At 54.1% G+C, this 23,922-nt stretch overlaps 9 protein-coding genes across 9 annotated transcripts; 4 read left to right on the top strand and 5 right to left on the bottom strand.

Annotated features, from left to right (window-relative positions):
- Positions 1 to 379: 379 nt before the first annotated feature.
- LRP88_06395 (Apc13p protein-domain-containing protein) lies at positions 380 to 1,238 on the top strand (the record flags this gene model as incomplete). Its single annotated transcript, XM_083242934.1, has 3 exons — positions 380 to 406; positions 844 to 886; positions 940 to 1,238. The coding sequence occupies 3 exons, from the start codon at positions 380 to 382 to the stop codon at positions 1,236 to 1,238; spliced, it is 369 nt and encodes a 122-aa protein (XP_083101870.1).
- A 200-nt stretch (positions 1,239 to 1,438) lies between these two features.
- Positions 1,439 to 2,159, bottom strand: LRP88_06396 (TRAPP subunit TRS31; the record flags this gene model as incomplete). The annotated part of the gene is made up of 2 exons (XM_083242935.1): positions 1,439 to 1,880; positions 1,939 to 2,159. The coding sequence occupies 2 exons, from the start codon at positions 2,157 to 2,159 to the stop codon at positions 1,439 to 1,441; spliced, it is 663 nt and encodes a 220-aa protein (XP_083101871.1).
- Positions 2,160 to 2,582: 423 nt separating this feature from the next.
- LRP88_06397 (BCS1 N terminal-domain-containing protein) lies at positions 2,583 to 4,624 on the bottom strand (the record flags this gene model as incomplete). The annotated part of the gene is made up of 3 exons (XM_083242936.1): positions 2,583 to 3,832; positions 3,882 to 4,041; positions 4,094 to 4,624. The coding sequence occupies 3 exons, from the start codon at positions 4,622 to 4,624 to the stop codon at positions 2,583 to 2,585; spliced, it is 1,941 nt and encodes a 646-aa protein (XP_083101872.1).
- Positions 4,625 to 5,825: 1,201 nt separating this feature from the next.
- On the bottom strand, positions 5,826 to 6,940 carry LRP88_06398 (CRAL-TRIO domain-containing protein; the record flags this gene model as incomplete). The annotated part of the gene is made up of 2 exons (XM_083242937.1): positions 5,826 to 6,217; positions 6,277 to 6,940. 2 exons carry the CDS (start codon positions 6,938 to 6,940, stop codon positions 5,826 to 5,828), a joined length of 1,056 nt encoding a protein of 351 aa, XP_083101873.1.
- A 1,359-nt stretch (positions 6,941 to 8,299) lies between these two features.
- Positions 8,300 to 12,073, bottom strand: LRP88_06399 (Endonuclease/exonuclease/phosphatase; the record flags this gene model as incomplete). The annotated part of the gene is made up of 3 exons (XM_083242938.1): positions 8,300 to 8,405; positions 8,455 to 11,978; positions 12,032 to 12,073. 3 exons carry the CDS (start codon positions 12,071 to 12,073, stop codon positions 8,300 to 8,302), a joined length of 3,672 nt encoding a protein of 1,223 aa, XP_083101874.1.
- Positions 12,074 to 13,364: 1,291 nt separating this feature from the next.
- On the top strand, positions 13,365 to 13,881 carry LRP88_06400 (DUF4748 domain-containing protein; the record flags this gene model as incomplete). The annotated part of the gene is made up of 4 exons (XM_083242939.1): positions 13,365 to 13,373; positions 13,429 to 13,442; positions 13,512 to 13,537; positions 13,595 to 13,881. 4 exons carry the CDS (start codon positions 13,365 to 13,367, stop codon positions 13,879 to 13,881), a joined length of 336 nt encoding a protein of 111 aa, XP_083101875.1.
- A 669-nt stretch (positions 13,882 to 14,550) lies between these two features.
- On the top strand, positions 14,551 to 16,122 carry LRP88_06401 (RNA polymerase II-binding domain-containing protein; the record flags this gene model as incomplete). The annotated part of the gene is made up of 3 exons (XM_083242940.1): positions 14,551 to 14,700; positions 14,790 to 15,552; positions 15,611 to 16,122. The coding sequence occupies 3 exons, from the start codon at positions 14,551 to 14,553 to the stop codon at positions 16,120 to 16,122; spliced, it is 1,425 nt and encodes a 474-aa protein (XP_083101876.1).
- A 1,065-nt stretch (positions 16,123 to 17,187) lies between these two features.
- LRP88_06402 (protein phosphatase 2A regulatory subunit RTS1) lies at positions 17,188 to 19,410 on the bottom strand (the record flags this gene model as incomplete). The annotated part of the gene is made up of 5 exons (XM_083242941.1): positions 17,188 to 17,557; positions 17,606 to 17,904; positions 17,953 to 18,909; positions 18,977 to 19,315; positions 19,387 to 19,410. 5 exons carry the CDS (start codon positions 19,408 to 19,410, stop codon positions 17,188 to 17,190), a joined length of 1,989 nt encoding a protein of 662 aa, XP_083101877.1.
- Positions 19,411 to 21,648: 2,238 nt separating this feature from the next.
- LRP88_06403 (transcription factor TFIIIC subunit TFC1) lies at positions 21,649 to 23,586 on the top strand (the record flags this gene model as incomplete). Its single annotated transcript, XM_083242942.1, has 3 exons — positions 21,649 to 21,870; positions 21,925 to 22,336; positions 22,391 to 23,586. The coding sequence occupies 3 exons, from the start codon at positions 21,649 to 21,651 to the stop codon at positions 23,584 to 23,586; spliced, it is 1,830 nt and encodes a 609-aa protein (XP_083101878.1).
- Between the last annotated feature and the right edge of the window lie 336 nt (positions 23,587 to 23,922).

Genomic DNA, 23,922 nt, shown 5'->3' on the forward strand with positions numbered 1-23,922 from the left:
TGGGTGTTGTAGAGTATGTAAGTCGAGCTTGGGTAGTTTGAACTGGTCAGAAATACTGGTGGTCGTAGATGGCACTGGAATTCTTAATGACAAGGTAGCAGGTTCATTGGGATATCTCTCAAGGACACAACGATGGTAGGGTAATGCTCCGTCAAACGATCAGTAGGTAGGTAAGTAGGTGTCGCTTATAGGGTCATCTAATGATGAACAGTAGCTTGTATAGGAATTTTTGATGGCAAAAGATCTGTGTCCAAGCCAATCATGGTTGAGTAGGACGATGTTCTTATAACCAAGCAGGGTAGGACAGCGATTGCAGTGGCGCAGTAGAAGGATCACGGCTGCTAGGACTACGTACTGATATCCATTTACTTGAAACACCATGAAGCCACCTACCATGAGATGTTGGGTAATTTGCCTTCTAACCTGATGAAAGTCAGTAACGCAAACATAGGATAGCTTCTGACTTTGCGAATGTTTTGGTGATATCGACAGTCGGTAGCCGTGAAGACCAGGTACTGGCCCAGGTACGCAGCAATTACAATAGATCTGCACGCTACCGGTAGCCAAGTGATGATTGTCCCTATTAATAGCATGAGAATCTGTGATGTAATTAGGATAACCATTTAGAATCAATAAACAGGACATTGGTCAAAGAGCCATTCACAAGTTGGACGTTTCCATGACTCCAGCATTTGTTCGTGTCTGCCTCGACCAGACCAAGTGCTTGCCGTGCTATGACACGGCCCCACACCCCACCTCGGGCGGCATCATCACCGCCCTCCAACGCTCCAGCATCCCGTCAACACCTGCAATACCCCGTGTTTATCAAAACAACAACCCAAGCCTATACGAGATCCAATCTATCCCACACCCAACCTCCAAGATGGTACGTCCCCCTCCCCCAATAACCAACACAATCTAACCTCCCATAGAACAAAGACTCGTGCTTCACCTTCATCCACATGCAACGTCCCCGCGACGCAGACCTCTTTGAGGACTTTTGCAAGGACAAGCTCCCCGACGACGAGATCTACGTTCCCCCCGCCCACCAACCCATCAACCCCGAGGACGAGGACGATGTCGTGCCCGACCAGCACGCCGCCTTTGGCATCCAGAGGGCCACGCAAAAGTCAAAGGAGCCGGCCTGGAAAGATCTGGGGCTCGCGCAGCTGATGAACAAGGGTCCTGGGGCTGGGAGTAGTGCTAAGCCCAAGGGGAGTCGTTCGCTGCCGAGGTGAAAGGTTGTCATGTTGAAGGTTCTTTAAGCAAGGCGTTAGGAGGATTGTTTACGAGACACATATATGGGTGTGAAGCGGCTGTTCAACACTTAAATAGACACGGCATGATATTGCCAGATAATAATGAGACATGCGTCCCTTCTAATATCCCATTCCAAACTCCAAACTCCAACACCCACCCATCGACCGAAAAAGTCCCCCTAGCTCTTACCCAGGAATCCCTCCCTCTCCAGCACCTCGGGTCGAAACTTGACCAAAAACACCGTCTTGCCAGGCCACATCTCGCCCTCAGCAACCGTATGCGCCGTGACCCTCGCGGGGAAATCCGCCCCGTCGCACACGCCCTCTACGACGCCGGCGACAAAGGCGGCGCAGTTGAGCTGGCTCATCTCCTTGGGCACGCTGATGTACTGGTTCACCAGCGGCTCGTTGTCGATGATCATGTACTCGTCGGGCGTCTCGGGGTTGGCCGACTTTTCGAGACGGTCCGCCTGTCGGTTGAAGAGGTGCTGCCATACGTTTTGCTTGATGAAGTGGAGGAGCGCGATGACGTTCAGAGGGCGGAGCTGTGTGCGTGCTGGCTCGCGGAAGAGGAGGAGGTCGAGGAGTTTTAGACCGATCGAGTGGCCTTGAAGGTTGAGGCTACAACACCATCCATTAGCTGTCGTCTTTCAAGTTCGTTCAGATTGACTTGTCCTACCGCTGTTCTAGCTCCTGAATGCCCTTGACGCGTCGCTGCGCATACGTAACCATCTCTCCAAACAAATATGCAAAGCTAGCCTGGCTAAGCTCAGCCGTCTTGGAGCGGTTCAGCGGCCGATGGTAGATGGTCTTTCCATTGCTGGGGTATCGCAGGCCGGGCTCCTTGCCGCCGCCGGGGGTGGCGTTTGGCGCGCCGGAGCCAGATTGGAGGTTGCTCATGATGGGCAGCGTCGACTTGGCATGCTGCGGGCTGCTGGTAGCCCCGTGATGCGCTTGGAGTTAAGGGTCGCGATATGTGTTTGGGAGGGTGTGTCGCATGTGTAAACGTGGGCTTGGGGATGGGACGGTGAGATGATGGGGTGGGGTGTGGAGCTGTCTCACCGAGGTTGACCGAGAGCTCTCACCTTGGATATGGCAAACGAACTGAACATAGGTAGGGAGACAGATATAGGAATGCAACCAAATTTACATAGTAAACGAATAATGGATTTCATATAAACTAGTCAATCTTTTTACTTTTGGATGTCTAAATACATCACCATTAAAAAAAGCATGCAACACACTCCTAACCTCTCATCTACCTAAGTACTCCATTTTTGTTTCCTCTTCACACCTCTCTCAAAACGCCTTTTTCACTCTTTCTCACTGAACAGTAGCAACCTTGGACTTGGCCTCCTTCTGCTTCACGGTAGCTTCGATCCACCCAGCTGCATCCTCCAGAGCCTTGCGTGGGCTCTTCTTCCTCTTGAGGAGGAACCCTTGGATCTCGGCAGGTGAGAACATGGCTTCTGGGATGAGCCGGCCGAATTCTTCAGAGATTTTCTTGAGTTCTTCGGGTGGGAGGTCTTCTTCGGTGTTTTTGGTGTCTGCTGGACCGAGAATGCTTCCGTTCTGTACCTTGGTGGTTGTAGTGGCAGTTGACTTGGAAGATGTCTGCTCCTTGAGAGGGAGTACAGGGTTAGGTCGAGAAGTCTCGTACATGCGGTAAAACAGCTCAGTAGACTGAATACTTGTCGCATTCTTGAATCCCACCTGCACATCGACACGGCCAGGTCTGATGAGGGCCTCGTCCAGTGACTCGGGCTTGTTGGTGGTCATGATCAGGATACGACCCTCATGCGAGGCAACGCCGTCGATGGCATTGAGAAGGCCAGAGAGTGAGATGCTCTCCACGGACAGGATATTATTAGTAGTCCTGCTTGTCGTGCTCTCCTTGTTCTTGCTGCCCTTCTTCTTCTTGTTCTTTTTGCGTCTCTTGCGGTCTTCCTCGGAGCTGGAAGAGTCGCTGTCGGTTGTGTCGTCCTTAGGCTTCTTGGCCTTCTTTTCCTTGGTCGCCTTTTCCTTCTTTGTCTTTTCGTCACTCTTAGTTTCAGTCTCCTTTTCAGTCTTCTTGTCTTCATCGTCATCTTTATCATCGTCAGCCGGTCGACGCAGACCAGCCGTATCAATGTCCTCGAGAAGAACAATGCACCGCCGAGGAAGCCTCGTGAACAAGACAGCCAGATCTTCCTCGCCGATGGTAGGGTCCTGCAAGCTGATGACATAAATGTCGATACCAAAAACGCCAGCCAGCGCAAAGGAGAAGCTAGTCTTTCCCGTGCCCGGGGGGCCGTGGAAGAGGTAACCCCGGCGGAGAGGAATACCGCGAGACGCGTACCACCTAGGAGTCGCAGGGTGCAGGTATTCGTTGATGTCTCTCAGGATGTCGTGCTTCTCCTCCTTCTCCAGGACCACGGTGCGCATCGGACGGATGGGCCGTCTTGCGACCTGCTGCCACATACTCCAGGCGTCACGACGACTCTCCTTGTTCCTAGGCCGGTAGATAGTCGTCTTCTGACGGGTGTCGAGGAAGTAGGCCGTCTTGGCGTCTGCTAGAAGCTGTTTGATGGGGTCTGTACTTGGATTAATGGTGGTTATGGCGATAGGGGTTGGGATACTGACTGATCGATCGGCCAAAGCAAGAAATCTTGAGCTCCTCGACGTCCTTCTGACTGACCCAGGAGTTGCTACTCTGCAAGGACTCTCTTCTCCTGTTCACCTTGAAGTAGGTCCCGCTGTGCCAAAACCCAGTGGTTCCCATAGCTGGAACATAGCGAGGGCTCTGCTACTTGTTAACACTCTACTCAAGGCCCGACTCACCCTTCGAAACTCACACATCGAGCTGCCTGACTCGCAAAGTTGAGATACTTTGGAGAGTCCTCCTCATCATCAACACTCGTCGTCGCCAGAAACTTTGCCGAATCCTCCTCCTCATCCCACGCGCTCTTGAAGACGGTCTGCGCCGTGAGGTGTCGATTCGTCGCAATGTCCTGCTGCTCAGACAGAAACTGCATCAGGTTCGTGTACATCTGATCAGTCTCGCTGACGCAGATGGTGCACCGAAAGTACAGGCTGATGAAGTAGTCCACAAAGGCGTACACCTGGTCGAACAGCTTGGACAAACCCCAGAGGCAACCTAGGAACGTCAGGAGTATGGATGGATCGAGACCCAGCTGAGCTCCGATGAAGCGGTAGACGAAGAGGAATACCTGGAGTAGCGGCGAGGCTTGGCCGGCGGACACGAGAAAAGTGTCCATGATGCCAGACGGAAACCCCGCCGAGGAGTTGAAGGGCAGCGAAGTCGAGTTCATGCCCTGTAGAAAAGGAGGTAGTCCCAGTTTCTCCATCATGGACATTGATGCCATAGCGAATGTTGTTGCAAGAAGTATGTCTTTCTGTCTAGTCCCAGAGTTTTTGAAGAGAGGGCAAGTGTCAACCCAGCTCTCCAACCAAGCGCCAAAGACAAGAGAGCTTCTGCACCAGTCACCGTCACACAGCCTTTCCAAACCCCTCCCCTCTCTCTTCTTATAACCAGATGACCGGCGGCTAAGTAGGTGGGTGACGAGACTGCAGCAGCCCAGTTTCCCCTTCACCAAAAGGAACAACGCAGTGAACGGACAAGGGTGTGGGTTAGGCTGCAGTGAGGCGCGAAAACGGCCCCCAAACTCACCGACTCTGAACGGGTACTGCAGGTTGATATTGGACAAAGATAACACAACAAAAGCAGTAAACAACCCTCAGTCTTTTTTTAAAGTCACGCAGTCTTTTGGTTTTCGTGAAGCTGCATCACGGGCGAACAAAGGCTAGAGCAAAGCGCCGTCCTCTGTGTAACCACCAATGCATTTTAGCCTTGGCGATGCTCGTCCACGTTGGAGCCAACGGTTGGGAGGAGTGGTTTGTCCCATCTTTGCATCGAGCCAATGGCAGTATGGGATGAGAAACACGGGAGTAGAGCCTCGAACCAAGAGACGGGAAGAAGCGGAGCTGAACCCCGGGGAGCAAACTCCATGTGTGTGTCTCTCTTGTTGGTGGGAGCTTGAAAATGAAGTGTGTGCCATAGGTAGGCTGCGAATCCAGGCAGACAAACTTGTCATGTCAAGCGCTCACTTCCGAAAGGCGTAAGGATTGATTCCTTTTCTAATCCACAAAGAGACACATTCATCAACGCCAAAAACTGAGTTGTCAAACCTCTTCCCTTCTTCCCCCGCTTCATGGAGCCGTGAATGTGCACATAATGCACATCCTTGCCCAAAAGCGAACACGAAGAAGAGTCAGATGATGGATGACCCTGCATAGCTCGCTCAGCCTTATGCTGTGCATGAACGATCTGAAAAGGAAAAAGAAAGGAAAAAGAGGGGTGAAGGTTGTGTGTCTGCCTAACATATCCCTTTGGTGTTGCGGGTTGCCTTTCGTCTAAGCTGTCATGTCCGCTTTTGGAAATACACAAATGTTGTTGATCAAACAGCAAGGGTTCCCTTTGTATCATGTCCATCTCATCCATCCGGTGACACTGGGAGACAAACCATGTGAGCGTTGTCGTTGAGCATCGTCGCTGTCTTCTCCATCCTATGCCACGACAGCAGGCTGCTCCGCAATACTCTCAAGCCCAGTCTCGGCCAGCTTCTCAGCGACCCCATCAACATCACCTCCAAACTTGACACCCTTGACGCTCACGTCGGTTCCGCCGGCGAGGTAGTCCTCCGACTCACCCACCTCCTTGCCGGCCGCCTCCCACCGGCGGAACCTCTCCTCGCGGCGCTGCTTGCACATCTCATTCAGAGCCGGCCAGTACGCGGCGTGGTCGTACTCAAAGTCCATGTCGCCGCCCCAGTCCAGGCTCCAGAGCTGCTCCGGGGGCACATACTGCTTCATGTCCTCGTTGAACTTGAGCTTCTCCCTCGTCACAGGGTCGATGAAGGGCGTGATGATCTTGAAGAAGCCCCAGACGATCCACGGCACTAACGCAGGTGTCAGCATTGAAGCCTAGTCTAGTTGCAGAGTAAAAGTGTCACGTTACCATTGATGATGAGGGCCTTGCCCAGACGCTCCGGGTAGTGGTTCTGCAGAATGTGCAGCACCTCGCGGGCCGTCGACACGGGCACGCTCGTGTTCTTGCGCTCCTTGCTGGGCTTGAAGTTGATCATGAGGCTCAGCATTTCAACTCCAGGAGGCATCAGGTCGGTGACGCGCTCCACCATGTAGAACAGGTGGTGCAGCTGTCGGGGGCTGGTGTCCGTGTTCTGCCTGGCCGGGTTGAGGTACTGGCACGGACGGCCCTGCCGGTCGAACCCGACAATCATCTGCTTGCCCGTCTCCTGCTCCGGAGAGATGTAGTCGGGCGTGAAGTCGTCGAGCCCATACTCGCGGCGCCAGGCGAGCGTGGCACGGAGCCGCTTGGCCGAGTCGTCGACCGACCACTTTGTCGCCCGGAGATACCGCAAAAGACACTCACGCGTCAGCCAGGCCCTCTCACGGTCAGTGATGAGACCAGACTTGTCCTCCTTGTCGGCCTGCTTCTCGCACTGAATCTCGGTGATGCCCCTAGCATGCTCAAGAAGCGTCTCGTACTTTGTCTTTTGCTCATCCGTCAGCTCGGGTCTCGGGGCCGGCTTGCTGTCCGCAGTCGGAGCAGCAATGGGCGTCTTTCGCGGAGCCGCCGTGTTTTCAGTTGAGCTCGCCATTGTTGAGTCTGCCGTTGAAAGAGACGGACTATGAGAGGTGTTGTATGGGAGGTATGAAGCAGAGGTTCCGCTCTTCTCACCGCTCACACTGCGTAGCGGATTGACGCTTGTTGAGAGATTAGGTCGATACACAAGATGATGACCTACACCTTCTCCCACAATTGATAAGCCCTGTGAGAGTCTCAATTGAAAGTATCACCAACTTGGTTACCGTGGAGAGAATATAAAGAACAAACAAAACAAGACGGTCAGCAAACCCTCCAACAATCTCAATCTTCTCCCAAGCCATTTCGCTTTATCTAGCCAGGCTTGGCGACGGACTCAACAACGAGCCGCAACCCGTCTCGGCCAATCACATCCCGTCCCCACGATGCAATAGGCGCCGGTCCGGGCTCCGAGAGATGCGTCCTCCAGGGGTCTTACAGGGCTTCTCGCAGGGGACTGCGGCCCCGGGTCGACGCCTTCCGGCTGACACCATTTCGTCTGGTCTCACTCTGGGGCTGCGGCATCCAAGCATTTTGTGATTTTTTCACGGTGTGATACGAAGGAGTGCAAAAGAAGAAGCCCAATTATTACTTGACAGAGATGAACTCCAAGAGGACATTGCCTTGTCGTGAAACATTGCACCTAGACGGGCGGGATTATGCACGTCATTATTTCCCCGATGCTACCCTGCACTCAGGTACTGATCACCATGGACTTCATTCTTCATGGTTCCTAGCGCTGTTGTTCGTAATAGTCAGCTAAGAAAGGAGTATAGAATTACTCATTAATTCATTACGAGAATAAATATCCCAAGACATCACCATAGGATATTTATTATCTGTGGCAAGTCCCAAAATAAGCATCTGAAGAACACCTGGAACCGTCATTCAACCACATCCTACACACAATACACCCAAATCATCGCTCAACCTGGCATCGCGTTGTATTTATTTTCCTACCCTTTTCTTGTCCATTCCGCAGCTTGCCCCCCATTCGCTTCCCTCCTCCTGCTGCTTGGGTGACCAATCGTCTAATCGTCGTAAATGTCCACAACTCCCCTCATCTCTGAGTCCATCTGAATGTCTAGAATAGGTAGGTTGAATAATCAACATAAGAAAAAGAAAAACGGGTAAAAACGAGTCTATGACCTGCTCCTCGCGCCCCCGGATCTTGGTACGAACATCATATCCCTTCCAACAAATGTCACCTCCTTTCCTTGGGAACGAACCTCGTCTTGACGCCGGTAAAAAGATCAATCCAAACCAGGATACTCGGTCATACTCCCTGTCGATGGTGGCCTTGTGTGCCCCTTTAAAGGTCAGTCAAGCGGATGCTGGCATCTTCGGCTTGCTGTTGTGATTGTTGAATGCACTTTTAGTTTCGACTTGGGCTGCGGTTGTCTCGTCTCGCAGACTTTTCCTTAACTAGCCTCTTGCTCGTTTCTTCGTCGAAGCCGCATGTGTCCCTTAGATAGAGAAGCCTGCCATTGTTAGCTGTGGTACTGCACCATCTCATTTGCATCAACTCACTTGTCTTGGGACGTTTCTTTCTGCCGCATGTCCTCAAATCCTTGCTGGCTTTCCATCCACGCCTTCGCTCGGCGTCTCGCGTCCACCTTTTTAACCCAGAGGTTGAAGCTTCCCGTCACAGGACGGTGATCGCTCACTCTGACTTCATGTCGTCGGTAATCAAGTTGCTCCACTCGTCCTCGTCCCCGGTATAGAAGCCGATCGCACCAGGCGGGACTTCGTCTCTTTTCGCTTGTATCGTAGTTGTCTGTGCCCACATCGTACTTGTATGTTGGCGCAAATGTGATGGGCATCTCGTCAAAGGCTCGCAGCTTGAAAGCTGGGTTGCGGCGACGAGCCACCAAGAGCTGATCGCGTTCAAGGAGCTTGCCCAAGTTATTCTGCTTCACTGCCGTAACAACCGTGTCCCGAGACATGGTATCGATACGGTAGTTGAGATCACCGTTGAGAATGCACAGCTCGTGATCCAAAATGAGACTGCCGTCTCCTCCACCGACAAAATTGTCAACTCGAGTGGCCGAGTCTCGTTCACTCGGGAACAAGCTCGCCTCAAGAATGGCTGCAATATCGTTGTGGCGAGCGTTGGCTTGTGACTGTCCAGCGGCCAAATGGCAGTTGACAAGGCAGATCGATGTGTCGTCGACTCGGAATCGTACCGTTACACAGCCCTTGTTGCCGTGCAAGCCACCCATTCCCCGCTTCACCTCGGCAGCATGGAGACCTCGAATCCTGTCTCGAATGGAAGACTTGACAAAGATGCAGGTAAACAATCCAACCATGGGAGCAGTATGAAGCAAATGGTACAGATCGTCCGCCGGCATATAGTCATCAAGGGTCTTGAGCAAGAAATCTCTCCAGTCTCGGTACTGATGGCTCATTCGTTCTTGATCTGTCCCGGCTTCCTTCTTCTTGGGCTTGAGGAATCGTTTGGCGGTCAACTTCTTGTCCTCCAAATCCACCAGCTCCTGGAAACCAAACACAAGGATTTCTGGAGAGCCACTGGATTGAACGAGGTCCTGGAAGAAGGTTGCATCGCCATCGGAATATCGGAGACTGGATGGTGTAGAAGCGCCGGCATTCCAAGTCAGGAAGAGAGCTTTGATCTCGTCAAAGTCGCAATACTGGGTGTCCTTGGACTTCATCGAATCCTCTAGGAAGTCGTCCTCGAGCAGACCGTCCCACGCCCTGATCTTGTTATCAGCGCCCAGGGAGACGATCTGCTGGCGGTCCAAAAAGTACGAGCTCGAAGGGTCAGTAATCATCTTCACAATCGGGTTGTCGTGTCCCTGCCATTCCTTCAGAACCACCCAAGGCGCCTCCTCAACATCATAGACACAGATCTTGCCTGTGTTGTAGGCTGCCCAGATGTAACTGCCCGCGTTCGCTAGAGCATTAATCTTCCAGGTGCTGACATTCAGCATTCCCAGGCATGTGTAATCGGTAGTCGAGTATATCGTCACTTTGCCATCGACATGGCCGAAGAAGACCTTGTCTGGCTGTGACTTCACAAGGGTTCCGGAGGTAACTTCACCAGCGCTGTCCGCCACCAGTGGCCGGACGAGGACCTGGAACTGAGACCGGCCATCGACCGTCGGTGCAAAAATACGGATCTCTTTGCCTGTAGCATGCCAGAGCTCATCTCCAACCACCATGGAGTAGGTGTGTCCCTTGGGAACCTTGTAGCTCTGCGTTGGGCTTCCTGTGAGGTTGGCAACGGCAGTCTCGTCAGGCCCCCATACGAGCAGCGTGCCAAACTCATCCAGGGTCCAGATCTCGTTGAAACGCCGGTAAATTCGAGTGACTTCGCATCGGCCATGAACATTTGGCTTTCCCGGTGTAATAGCATGCGTGGCAACCTCAACTTCCATGAGGTCACCCGTGTTAGTACCAATCCAGATGCGCTTGCCCTCCTCTCGAGGGTCAGCAGCTGGCTTGAAGGCCACTGCGGTAGCTCTGATACCCTCCGTATGGGACAGGCTCATGATCAGCTCGCCATCCAAGAGGCTCCATACTCTCGTCATGTGCCCACTTGCGCAGATGAATTCACCACACACATCAAAGTTCCTCGCGTCGTACTTGGTCTGAATCTCGTAAGATCCATGCTTGATGAACGGCGGTCGGCGATTGGTGTTGGACGCATCGGGATATGCTGTGACATGGTGGATGGGGTCGGCTTTTGGCGCCATCTTGGCAGGGGCAACAACGGCTGACTGAATTGGCTTTGGAGGCGCAACAGCTGTGATCGGGGGCGCCGCCGCAGTCACCGGAGCAATTCGAAACTCTGCGGGCGCTCGGTCGGAGGTTCTGTCGATCGTCATAGATCTACCATGGCCTCGTGTGGGGGGAGCTAGCTGTTGCTGAGACTGTTGCTGCGTTGTCGGGGTCGAGACGACGCGCTTTGGAGGCGTAGAAGGGATATTTTCCAATGGTTGAATTGCTGTAGATACAGCTGGGCGTGGAGGCCGCGGTGGGGGTTTCATGGTATTGTTGTTAAGGGTAGGAGGTCGTGGTGGAATTTCAAAGGTCCCAGGCCTTGCTGGTAGTGCAGGGCGAACCTCACCTGTTGGTTGAGGAGTGATACTTTTTGAGAACCCATTGACTTCCTGCTCACGATCCTTCCGCATGTTGGCAACCGAGTGATGAACCGGTGGAGGATCAAATCCAACAATAACGGACCGAGGCCTACTAGGTAGCTCGATCTGAGACTGCGGCCTTGGTCGCGTCGGTAGCTTTGGAGGGGTTCCATCACCAGATGCTACGCTGCTCGGCGGACTGTTGAATGGCGAGGTTTCCTGAGAGATGTCGCCCTTTCGAGGTCCCGGGGGTCCTGGGGCCGCTGTCACCTTTGGTGCAGGTATCAGGGCCTTTTCGTTGCGGGGAGCCGGAGGAGGAGGAGCAGTCTTAACAGTATCACTCCGCCTTAGCTCGCCTGAGCGCCTTGGAGGAGGTGGCGAGGGAGGTCTTGAGCCGGCAGGGCGTGGTGATTTGGGGCCGCTAATAGATGGTGAAGATGTATGTGATCGGCTTGGGATTTTAAAGCCTCGAGATGAACCACCCGGAGTGGAAGGTGTTGCAATAGTATCGGGGTTGAGGAACGGAGGTTGGTCCCCCACTGCAAGAGTCGACAGCCGGCCCTTTGGCGGTGATTGAGGCGGGAGAACCGTAACAGCGGGAGGCGGCGGCGGTGCTACTGTCTGCTGAAGCTGTATCGAATGTGGTTTCGCGGCCGGGACTGGTCGTGCGGACATCTGAGACGGCGGGGGAGGGGCATCATGGCTGATGGCCAGTGCAGCAGGCTTGGGCCGCTCTTTCGGCCTGGCAGGGACTACGGGGGTCGAAGGGACGGCCGGCGCTGGCGCTGCAGCGTCTTGGCCCGGCTTGAAATCTCGGAGGCGATTCGGCTTGGGGGCCGGAGAGATGGGCCGTGAAGGAGTCGGGGCGGGGGCTGTGACATCGGCGGGTTTGCTGACGGTGTTTGTCGAGGTCATGTTCTCGAACCGCGCCCGCAGAGAGGATACGGGTTTCTGTAGACCTGTTAGCGAATGACGCTCCCCCAGGGGAAGGGAATACCTCGTACAATCGACGAGCCATCGGGCCCTTCTCCGTTGGTAGGCTCCATTTTGCTGGAGTATATGCTTCTTTCTCGACGGCGGGGGCCGAGGGCGACTCTACCCGCTACACCCACGCCCAGCAGTCTCGATCATCAAGGCATTAACGCCAGGGCGCCGAGTTGTAGGTTGGAGCCAGACGGTCTGGCGCGCGAGCTGGCGAAGAAGCGGGAGGTTGATCAATCGAGGTCGCGGCACGGAGGGTGGTGCCTGGAGAAGAAAAAGATGTTTTGCAGCCGTTAGACGGACGGAGCTCTTAAAGGTCGGCGCTGGGTAGTGATGAAGAACGGTTGGGGATCGATGGAGCGGCTGGGCGGTGGTCGTGACAGGGGCTTTAGCATAATGTTGACAGGCCTGAGTGGTTCGGGGCGTAGGCCAGAAGCGAGAGAAAGAGAGGCCGCGAGCACAGGGACGCTCAGGAGAAGTGTCTTGTTTTTTCTACGAGGTCCCCTATTCTACTCGTGGCCTTGATGTCGATCGTGCTGCAACTTGTCTTGCGTGGCTCTCACAATTTCAAGCCGCCGGTGCGGCTAGCTGAGCCACCCTTATGTCATAAAGCGTGCCTGTACAACACAACCCCTGGGCTGTTTGACTTTTAGCGCGTGACGGTACGTACAAACAGACTCGCAGAGGAAATGCCACGGTCTCAACAAAGGCAATTTATTAAGCTGGCTGCCTGCAGATGGTGATGTAAATATGCTTTACCACGGCAGCTTTTTGGACGCTTTTCATCGTTTCATAATTCAAACACTTCGAAACGCGAACGGGAGACGCCATCATGCAGATTCAGTTACCGGGGGCAGGTCATCTCCACCACTCTCTAGGGGCGCCACAGCGGGGGAGGGCATCTGAGGAGCTAAAATTGGGTGTCTGATGCCCCCCCATTAACCCTTGCAACAGCCTGTAACGGGGTTTCGTCTTTGCTCAGTGTCGGGTGACATGCTCGACGGTAGTTTGTGGTTGACGCGGCGCCTGGACAAGAGCTGTTCTAGCGTGCCTCAGCTCAGGCGTTGGGCTTGTGCCGTGCCGTGTCCGTGGAACTCGGTTGCTGGCGTGGGCACGAGTTTCTTATCTTATCGGCGGACCCGCTCCCCGTGACGGAGCTCTCTCTGGGTACGTACTGTAGATGCCGGCCGCCAACCGACCGGGCCTGGACCTTGAAGGAACGTTTCCGTTTATCTTGTCAGGTCATCCCACTTACACCTTGACAAAAACCCTGCCTCTTGAATCCTACATTACCGACTCGCTTTTTACGCTCCCAAAAAATTGTCTGCCGCATAGAATTGGCCATTGTCTGTCAAGATGAACACTGTGAGTTGTCCTGGATGCTGCTATCTTTGCGCCGCCATTGCTGACTGTTGCGCAGGTTAAATCGTTCTGGTTCGTCCCTCTACAACTTCGCCTCCGACTTGTCCCAATTTGAAGCTGACCAAATCTCTCACACTCTAGGTTGGGCTGGGGCTCCCTCTGCGTCGGTACGAAGACATTCCTCCCCGCTTACTGTATCCCGGGCCCGAATTGACTGGAAATAGCTGGAGGTGGTGCCTACTTCTTCGCCAAGAGGCAGATCAACGCCGACCGTCAGGCCAAGCTCGAGGCGCACCGCAAGAAGAAGCAGATGATTGAGTCGCTCGAATACGATCAGGGCAACGGCAGCCCTGCGCGCACCGACAGCGCCGGCTCCCCGAGCCAAGAAGCGAGCAGCGACCCGGCGCCCACGAGACACGCGCCCGAGACGGAGGCGCAACGGGTGGGAGAGAAGAGCAAATATGAAAGTTCTACAGTATACCGGAGTCCAAAGGGGGATCGATTTTCTTAGGACCGGTAGCGGAGAGGCGGATTTCACATGGACAGCAAGGGCTCGTGATCAGAGCCGTGTACAACAACTATCCAACGCATCGTCATGACTTGAGACTAGGATATAGGAAGTGAAGGGAAAAATCCAGACTGCTTTAGCTACTCTACTCATACAGAGTCTCAATGGGCTACTTGAGGGCAGAATATTTTTTACTTGCTCAACTGCGCGCGTTTGCATTCGGGGATGGGGATGGGGATGAACTGGATGCAACACAATACGGCGAAGGCCGGTTGGAGTGGAGCCCTGAACCCGGTCGCCGACCTCGCTTGCTGCTTTGCTACGGGAAGAATCGCTCTCTTGTGAGGCTAATGGATTGGTGTCTGTATTGCATTGGGTTAAGGAGGAATTGACCTGTCAGCTCGGTAAAGGGTCCATGAAGCATCTCCGATGTGAATAACTGCCGGTGCTCTCAATCAGCGTCATACAAGGCCCTGTGCATTGAGCGCGGCTCATGCCGGTACGTCACCCACGTGCCAACTGCCCCGGTAATTACCCGGCGGCCTGCTCAGCCAAGTTAGAGGCTCCCAACTCCACCAGAGCTTCAGCAACACCACGACCTTGTTCTTGCTTATACATAGTGATTTCTTCCTCAATATCCTCTTTCGAGAGGACCCCTCGAAGAATTCCGCCATGGCGACTCCAGAGTTGGTCATAGCAAAGGCCACATTCTCCGCCACGCTCTTCCGCGCCGACCCAACCTCCCTGAGCCGTCCCGTAGTCGACGCCTTCTTCCCGCTGCTCACCAACGCCCTCTCCCAGTGCTCGCGCCCCAACGTCCAGGTCTGCTCCATCGCTTGCTAAAAAACAAGCCTCCCTCCGTTTTTCCCTGGCAGAAGCACTAAATTTTTCTTTGCTTTCCCGTCAAACAGAAATGCAAAGCTTGGATCGTCGACAACGTTGCGCCCTCGCCCGCGCGCATCGCTGCCCTAGCTAAATACCTAGGCATCCTCTCAAAGAGTTTGCAGGATGACGCCTCGCGTCCCAGTCTCAAGCGGAAGAGACTGCATCTCTTGTATGTCCTAAACGACGTGTTTTACCATGTCATCAAGAGAAAAGGTGATGGCAAGTTTGCGACATTGTGGGATGGCGTCCTTCCCGGTCTTGTCGCAAGCGCCGCAGCCTTTGACAACTGCCCAAAACACAAGGCGAAGCTCGAGAACCTTATTCGATTATGGGAAGAGAAGAAGTATTTCAGCGCCGACATAGTCTCGAAACTCAAGGATGCGCTCGCAAGCGGCGTGGCATCTCAACCGACCGAAACCCCCCAAATCTCCAATGCGCCCATCAAACTCGCCAAAGACGCGCCTTACACCCTACCCTCCCTTCACGGCGATCCTTCGACGCCGTGGTACGACCTACCCGCCACGACATGGCTCCCACATTTGACTCCCAACTCAACCAAGCCTATGATCCCAGACCTCATTCGGCCCATTCAGCTAGCTCCTGGTCCTGCGGACAAGGTGTTGGTAGACGCGGTGCAAGGCTTGCTGGGTGAGGTTGAGCGCATGTTCTCTAGGGAACAAAAGCTGAACGATGAGCCCGGCGTGGACTTGAATGAGCTGGGAGAACGGGTTCTCTTGGATGAAATCACGGGTGAAATCATTGGTGGAGAGACATACTACGGCTGGTCCCGTCAGTTCTGCGAAAAGATGAAGGAGAGGAGAAGGAAGGGTTCTAGAGGCGGAAACAGAGGCCGCTCGCGCTCGAGGTCGAGCAGCTACTCTCGAGGGCGTTCGCGCAGCTCATCACGCCACGCGCACAAACGTCGACGACTCTCACGAGACTCGAGAGGCCGTAGTCTCTCCTGCAGCCGGAGTCCGAGTCAACACCAAGGAAGCAGATCATACAGCCGAGGTCGTGACGGAAGTAGAAGTCGACGTCGCAGTCCCAGCTACACCCCTAGCAGGAGTCCAAACCCCGGTAGACGGCACGACCGTTCTAGGGGACATCGCTCGTACAGCAGATCTTGGTCTCCCGAACGCTCACCTCGCCGTCATGACCGGGAGTTTCATGACCGTTCAAACCGCCCTCCTCCGCCTCCGCCACAACAACTCCCACCGAACTTTCCTCCAATCCCCCCACCAGGAGATTTCCCTGTTCCCCCACCTCCCCCGGCTGGATATCAAGGCCCCTGGCCACCGCCGCCGCCTCCTCCGCATATGGCCGGAGGTCCCCAGGGCTGGTTCCCAAATCCTCAAATGATGCCTCAGATGATGGGTGGATGGGGTGTCCCTCCGCCTCCGCAGCCACCACCTCACCACGGGTACCAAGGAGGACGAGGGAACGGTGGGTTCCGTGGGAGGGGAAGAGGTGGGTATGATAGGGGACGAGGAGGGTGGTGATGAAGATGGACAACGACCAAGACATTCAGGGGTCACAAAGTGTAGTCACTTAACTATTCTAGACATAAACAGATATAATAGTTACTCAATTCTGTTGAATCCTGTACATGACATGCAACACAGTCCTCTCGCAATTAGCCCTTTCTCTCTACCCCGGTAATGACTTTTTTCGGTCTTGCTCATTCATCGTCTACATCAAAAGCCAACGAAAGCAATCCCCCCTTGGTCTCCTCCCCCCTTTCCACAACAGACAAGCACACATACATACACAAGCACTCGAACAAGACTAGTCAGGCAAAAAGTAACTCTTCGTAGCTCCTCCATACGCCTGGGCCTCCCGAGTTCGCATGAGAGGAGCGAGAAACCGACCAAAAAAGAAGATGGAATAGAAGAAGTAAGAGTGAAGAAGAAAGAAGAGCACCAACAAGAAAGAACAACAATCGTCAAAAAAGAGTTACACGAGAAGTTTATACGTCCACTTTTTGTGCGCTCGGTTCCCCGCCGTTTGTGTCATCTCTCCCGCCTGTTCCAATAAACAGTATCAAAGGGTCAACGTTCTCAGCTCGCAAAACGAAACGAGGCAGACGAGAGGAGGAAACTCAGTGGCATTGTAATATCGACTGCACAGTTTCCCTCCCCATGGGTAGCCTCCCATGGTCTAGTTGAGGTGAAAACCAAGAATGACAGGTCGAAAGGCCAGTGGCATGATGTAGAGGCGATGATAAACACCCTGCCTGACCCAGGCCAACCCGGAAAGCGACTGTATGCCGAAGACGCATCATCTCAAGCCCATTATTGAACCGCGGAAACCCAAGACCTTCTTGTCATCACCGCCGCCGCAGAACCCTGACTATGCAGCAAGGACCGTCGTCCCATTCGCTATACTCCCCCCATGCTTCGAAAGGACACCGGATCGTCGTCTTAATTATCGACTCCGGGTAGATCCCACAGAATTCTGGCGCTCGTGGAGACTGGGTCGGCGACCGCTGGCTGAACCGTCTTGCAACTTAAGCGAATCGAGGCGCTTCTGGTTATCCTCGGTGACAGGGTCAACCTCATCGACGCGTGACATCGGTGTGACGTGGTTTCGTGCTGGCGGCGCGTCGGGGGTTCCGTTGCTTTCCCTTTGCTGGTTCGCCTTCTCGCTCAGAGCAGCCCATTTACGCTCCCGCAGAGCTTCCCGTGCCGCGGCACTGTTCTGCTGCTCAGTGTACTCGTGCGAGCAGTCGTCAAACAGCTGTGGGTTAATCTCCATAAAGAGCTTCATGGCATTGTAGACCATGCCATGGATCGTCCTGTCATGCCATTAGAACACGTTCGACCAGCTCAAAGTCAAAACATACCTGTTCCAGTGTCCCTTGGAGTTCTCATACAGGGGCGCAAACATAATGGGAAGAATAATCTCCACATTGTCACTGACAAGGTTGCAGAAATATTCGTTGTTCCAGAAGTACAACGCACGCTCGGCAACCTGGAAATGGGGGCTGGCCACCGACTTGGCCAGTTGATGGAACAAAGGCTCCTGGACCTTGGCGAACTCGGCAGGATCCATCACCTCAAAGATGTCCTCAACCTCGTTGAGGAACATGACTTCCTTGGTGCTGTTAACCTTGGGCCAGTAGCGAAGCAAGCCAAGCACCACCTGCGAGAGTTAGCATATAGGGGCCGCGAGTATATCTAGACAACTTACATCTTCTGTGAGCGAGGCATCCTTCTCCAAGAATTGCACAATACAGTAGGCAAGCTGAGGGTGGTACATGCTGAGACTCTTGGGCTTGTGCAAGGGCAGCAGCACCCGTGTCAGGAAGATCTTGTGCTCTTCCTTCAGTGGGAGAGCAAATCCGTTGATGATGGAACCAAGAATCTCGAGCAGCTCGGCAATGCCATTGAATCGTTCGGTTTCATAGGTGAACTGGAAGAAGACGTTGTTGATGGATCGTCGAATGAAAGAGCGCAGGTTGAGGAATTTTCCATAAATGCGATGGAGGGTCGTCTTCAAAAAGTCTCGTTCACGGGGATCCTCCGAGTCAAACAGCTCCAGAAGCTGCAGAACGAAGCTGTGGTCGATATAGGCCTTGGCAATGTTGGTGTTGAAATCCTGGCTCTCAATGAAGCGCAGGAAAAACTCATAAACAACCTGGATATGTGGCCAGGCAACCTCGAGAACGGGCTCATCCTCCTCTGGATCAAAGGCCTCGCCCTGAGGGTTCATGGGGGGCGGGATTGGGCGGAACAGGTTCTTGGCAAACATGTCGACGACCTTGGGATACATGGGCTCGGTGATGACTTGTCGGTTGTTAGCGACATAGTCGAGCAGCTCGTGCAGAGCAAGCCTCTTGATCTCCTTGGACTTCATGTCTCCGCTCGCATCGTTGAAGTCGAAAATGACGTTGCACTGGTCAATCTTTTGCATAAAGAGCTCCTGTCGTCGGTTGGGTGGGACTTCATGAAAACCGGGCAACTTCTCGAGCTCGCGGTGGGCGGAAATGTCGAACCGTGACGAGTGCTGCCTTTTCGGGGTCCGAAGTCCCTCGGGAATCGCATCCCGGTTATCTATTCCGCGATGGATTAGGAGCGACTTCTGGCCAGCTTTGGGGGGGGCGAGGTCGTGAGGCATCGTCTCGGCGGCTCCTGGGGGAGGGACATGCTGCGCGGATTGGTTGTCAGCTGCAAGGCTCTGCTTTAAGGGCAGGCGAGAGAAGGGGAGAACATACACCAGGCGTCGGGCTGATGATGACAGTCGGAGGCAACCTGGAGTTGGCGTTGCCGCCGTTGGGGCTCGAAGCACCTCCGGAACCAAAACGGTCAGGGGCATTACCGGCCTGAGTGACGTTGGAGAGGTTGGAGGGCTGCGAGGCGCTACCGTGTTCGCTTCCATGGCCAGCATTGTTTTGGGGCAGCGGCTTGTTTCGGGGGTCGTTCAGGGTCGACGTGGAGGATGTGGGCGTCAGGACGGGAGACTGGTTAGAGTCCCGTGATGAGGGAGACGCGGTGCCATCCTTAGAATCCTTGTTCTTCTTAGAAGACTTGCTTGAATCTTTCCCACGCGAGAGCTGGAGAGGGGTACGTTAGCGTCAGGGACGGGGACAGCGGGAGGGCAGGGGGGCCGAGGGGTTGAGCCTACAACTCTCTGGCTGAAGCGCTTCATCTTGTCGGACAACAGCGTGTCTTGTGGTGGAGGGGCGGTTTAAGACGCCCGCTGCTCGACTCTATGAGGGCAGTGGGGCACCGGGGCAACGACGTCAGGGGCAAAGCGCTGTCGAAGGAATGACAGCAGCTATGCGGACGACAGGTTCGGTCGATCGAGACGTCGTGGCGATGGAGGGACGGCGAGAAATCGTCGTGGGCGAGCGATCGATCTCAGGTCAGGGTGATGGAGGGAGGAGGGGCCAGCCTGATAAAAGGGTGGTGCCTTCGGGAGCCGGACGAGGGACGTGACGGATGCCGCCAGTGCGAGTGCGAGTGGGAGAGAGAGCTGGGAGTCGAGGCTCGAGTCTCAAGGCTAGACGAACCAAGCTGAGAAGGCAGCCAGTTCGAAAAGGCGACACGAGGAGATGAATTGCGACGTCTCCTCCCACGCAGGCAGAGGCAGAAGGACGGGGTAGGCACTGAACCAGCCAGGGCTCAGGGTCTTATTGTTGTTGTTGGGACGGGATGGAGATCGATGAATGTCGGGTCTTTGGGCGGCGGTGCAGGCTCCTGGGCGCTGGCGCTGAGGCGCTGGCACTTGCGCAGGAGGGCGGAAACGGGGGGCTTCCAGTCGCTCTCGTTGCTGCTTGCTGCTGCTGCTGATGCTTATGGGTGCTGTGCTGCTGTCTGTCTCAAGGAGGCCAAGAAGAAAAAAAAAAGAGGATAGGATTGAAGGTCGTAAGATGAAGGGGAAGGGGTGGAAGGGAGAAGAGGGACGCGGCGTGGTCGATGCTCGCGGCGGCTGCTGAGTCGAGCCTCGTTGTTGTCGTTGCCGGATTGGAAACTTGTCGTCGTCGTCGTTGTTGGGCGCCGGCGGAGAGAGGTAGGTAGGTTGTGCTCTGCCAGTGCCAGGTGCTTTGCGGGGGGAAGCTTGGAGGGAACGCGCTCGATAATTGGAGAGGGAGGTGTGACCTGGGCGCAAGTGCGTATTGGATTGGATGGGTTGGATCACCAGATGTTAGTGTCCAGGCGAGATTGATATGAGATCACTAACAGCCCGGGAGCTCTCCTTGACACCGGTCGACGCCCTGCTCCCCGGCCTCTCTGTCACTGGCTGCACCTGGACTGGCCTGGGCTCCATGGGATGGGCGCTGGGACGGGCGGTGAAATCAGGCGGCTGCTTCTGCTGCATAGGGCGCATTAGGGGATGTGCCCCTCCTGATGGACCCCAAGGCGCCTGAGGCTGTGCCGCGCATTTGATCGCTAGAGGTGCAGGGCAGCGGGTCATCGAAGCCTGGGCTTGAGCAGCTCCATTGGGTCGGGACGCTCCCGTTCAGACTGTCACAGCATCTTTGATTTGGCTGGCCTGTTTGGATTCCAGCCGTTCTAGTTCTAAACCCTAGGTACAGAAAATGAAGTAATCGACCGCTGTAGGAATGTTTGACTGCCCGCAAGGCGTTTTTTAAGATTCTGATGACAGGAGTAACAAGGGAGTCAAGGGAGTCCGTTTGGAGTGTCACCGGGTGTGAAAAGTTGCTTGTTACCTTTTGAGTGGGTGAAAATCAGCCTCAGCTGCCTGGAGCATGTCAGCTTATCACGATGGGCATAAGTCTCGATTTAGTAAAACGATGCGCAAATCCGGTTTGTCCGACTTGCGAGAAGACAAGACTTTGCGCATTTCTCTTCCATCTCGGCCATTGAGAAATCATAGTCCGCGTATTATTGACTGGCCTGTGTAAATATGAAGCTGGAGAATGATAAGCGACAAGGAGACGATCAGCTCCCATGCACAGACCATATGGGGCTTTCCAGCCACACAACTTTTGAAACGCAGGAGAAAGCTCCAGCTGAGCCACAGCTCAACCTGGTGAGAATCACGTCAAGCAAACATCATCGTGGATCGATTGCAACGGCATTAACGGGCTTCATTGTCTTCCCGCACTTCTTCGGGTCCCCTTCAGCGGGAAATAACCCACACGTGACCCTGTTCCGGCACTTGGTCTCTTCATCCCCTTTTCTTGGCACGTGCAGCCAACCCGCACTCGGTTAGCCTTGGTACAGATTCTGGAAGCTCCAACGTGCATACTTTTTTACCAAAGACTGCAGCGCCAGGTTCTTGCAGAACTTATACGTATGCAATGCAATAGTTCTTGATCACCAGAGCCGCGGAATAATTGGGTACTCCTTGTGAACTCAATCGCAGCAGCCAGGGATATACTCTATCATTCGTTCGATCCTTTGCGGCAGCTAAAACAACATGGAGATTGACCAGTCCTCCGATGAGAACGGTTACGAAAGCCTTGAAGATGATCAGTCACGCAGAGAGATTCGTGTTGAAAGGCCTGCTCGACCAGCTCCAGAATCAGCTCCCAAGTACACAGTCCCTGCTCGCGTTCTCGGGGCTGTCGAGATTCCCGCTGTTGTGGAAAATGTCGACAGAGCTGTCAAAGCCTTCGGCCGAGTCCCTAACCTTCAACATGTACGTGACTCTTTGTCGCATTCCATGACTATTGCGGTCTAACAATGCAAACAGGTGATGGATTCAAGCAGAAACTCCATCCCCTTCTACCTTACCCCCGAGAGCCCATTCTGCAAACCAATCATGTCGCACAATGCAAGGAGTCACAATGTGGTTCTCAAAGTGACTGTCCCCAAAAGGACAGGCAGAAAGCGAAAGAGGGGAACCGATGGCCCATGGGAAGGAGACATTGAGGTGGCCGACGCTGAAGCCGAGTTTCCAAAAGACGAGGTGTCATCCTACGCCCGACTAGATGATCCAAAGGTATTGCGCCGAAAGATGGCAGACAATGTCGACAAGTATCAGGTCGAGGCTGTGGGTGTGATCAAGAACACGCATCGCTTTCGTGGCCTCGCAGATTTCTACTGGGACATGCCCAAGTCTGCATTTGCCCAGCGATACGTAGACCAGGTTCTCCCTGGAGACGGTACGTTGGGAGATGCTCCTAATATTCTTGAACCAGGTTCTAACAATGCCATAGTTGACAAGATCAAGGAATTCAAGTTTCTTCCCGGAACCGACCAAGGGCCAAATGTCGACATCCTCCCGCCCCCCATGTTTACGCACATGAGCCTCCCCTTCAACTATCAGTACTCCCAGAATCCGTATGTACGAGCCACTGAGGATGGTGGAACAGTCAACACGACCGCCGTCAAGCAAGTCGGATACTTTATTGGAGCCGAGGATCCTTCGCCTGCCGGCCCTCAACTCGCCCCTGACTTGACCGACCCCCGAATGGTCGAGATCATGGCCGAGTTGGAGGCTGCGTTTGAGGCACGGCCGGTGTGGACACGGCGGTCTCTGCTCAACCACCTGGGAGGGAAGCTCAAGAACTGGAACGAATTGAAGAAGTACCTAAACTACGCGGCATACCAGTTCAAGGGAGGTCCATGGAGAGATGGCGTAGTTCCATACGGCATTGATCCAAGGACCGACCCCAAGTATCGGGTCTACCAGACTCTTATGTTCAAGCTCCCAAAGCAGAAGCGCGCCCAGCGAGGCCAAACATGGAAGTCATTGCGTAGGGTGCAAATGGGGCCTCTCAAGGAGTTTCTGGAGGAACTCTCGGAGAGTCACATCTTTGATGGAGAGACATTTCACACTGATGGCAAGGTGTGGCAGGTGTGCGATATCACTGACCCCTTGCTCAGGGAGCTCCTGGACAATGCTGCAGTGCGGCCTGAGTGGGATCCAAGCAGTGGATGGTATCACGGCGGACTCTGGGCCAAGGTCAAAGCCATCATGAAGACGAAGCTTGTCGCCATCCAGTTTGACCGACACCTCACTCGAGAAGATTTTGCCATGACGTTACAGACCGGAGATCAAACACCTGTGCGATCGAACCAGGCAACCTTTCATCTACCTCTACCGAACCTTCGCCTAACAGATAAGGAGCTGACGCAACTCCGGGGGCGACAGCCGACAAAGAAGAACAAGCACAAAGGCTACAGCGTGAGAGTTAGGGACCCCAATGCAGCGAAGAAAGCGGCCGAGCCTTCGTCAGCTGCTGACTCGCAAAACGAAGAGGCACAGTTGTTGGGACTTGAGATGGAATCAGGAGCCGAGGACTCTGGGAGTGGTGACGACGACGACGAGTCTGGGGATGAAGAGGATGGAGATGTGCCTACAAGGAGCAGTAGAGATGTTGATCTGGATGGAGATACCATATATGGCTAAGGGGAACTACAGTTGACAAGCTGAAGGCCCTTATGGAGGTTAATTGAATCAGGTAGTTGACAGAGTCGGTCGTCTCGTATCTCGAATCTTAGCATTACACATCTACAAATCAGCCTTGGGGCAAGGCAAGAGGGCAAAGACCTCGAGGCACACTCCCCTCTGACTCACTGTGCATGAGATCCTTCACAGGGATCAAAATCTTACCCTCTCAAAACCTATGTTGTGTTTATCGCCAAGCTGCCCCTCAGCAGTAGGAGTTTTATCCTACCTAATCAAAGTATCATCAAAGTATTGTTGAATACTTCACCCGGGTTACCTAAGGCAACCAACTTTATT

Source organism: Fusarium phalaenopsidis (genome assembly GCF_050370095.1).
Source record: "Fusarium phalaenopsidis strain FUZ10S chromosome Unknown contig_32296, whole genome shotgun sequence".
Taxonomy (NCBI): Eukaryota; Fungi; Ascomycota; class Sordariomycetes; order Hypocreales; family Nectriaceae; genus Fusarium; species Fusarium phalaenopsidis.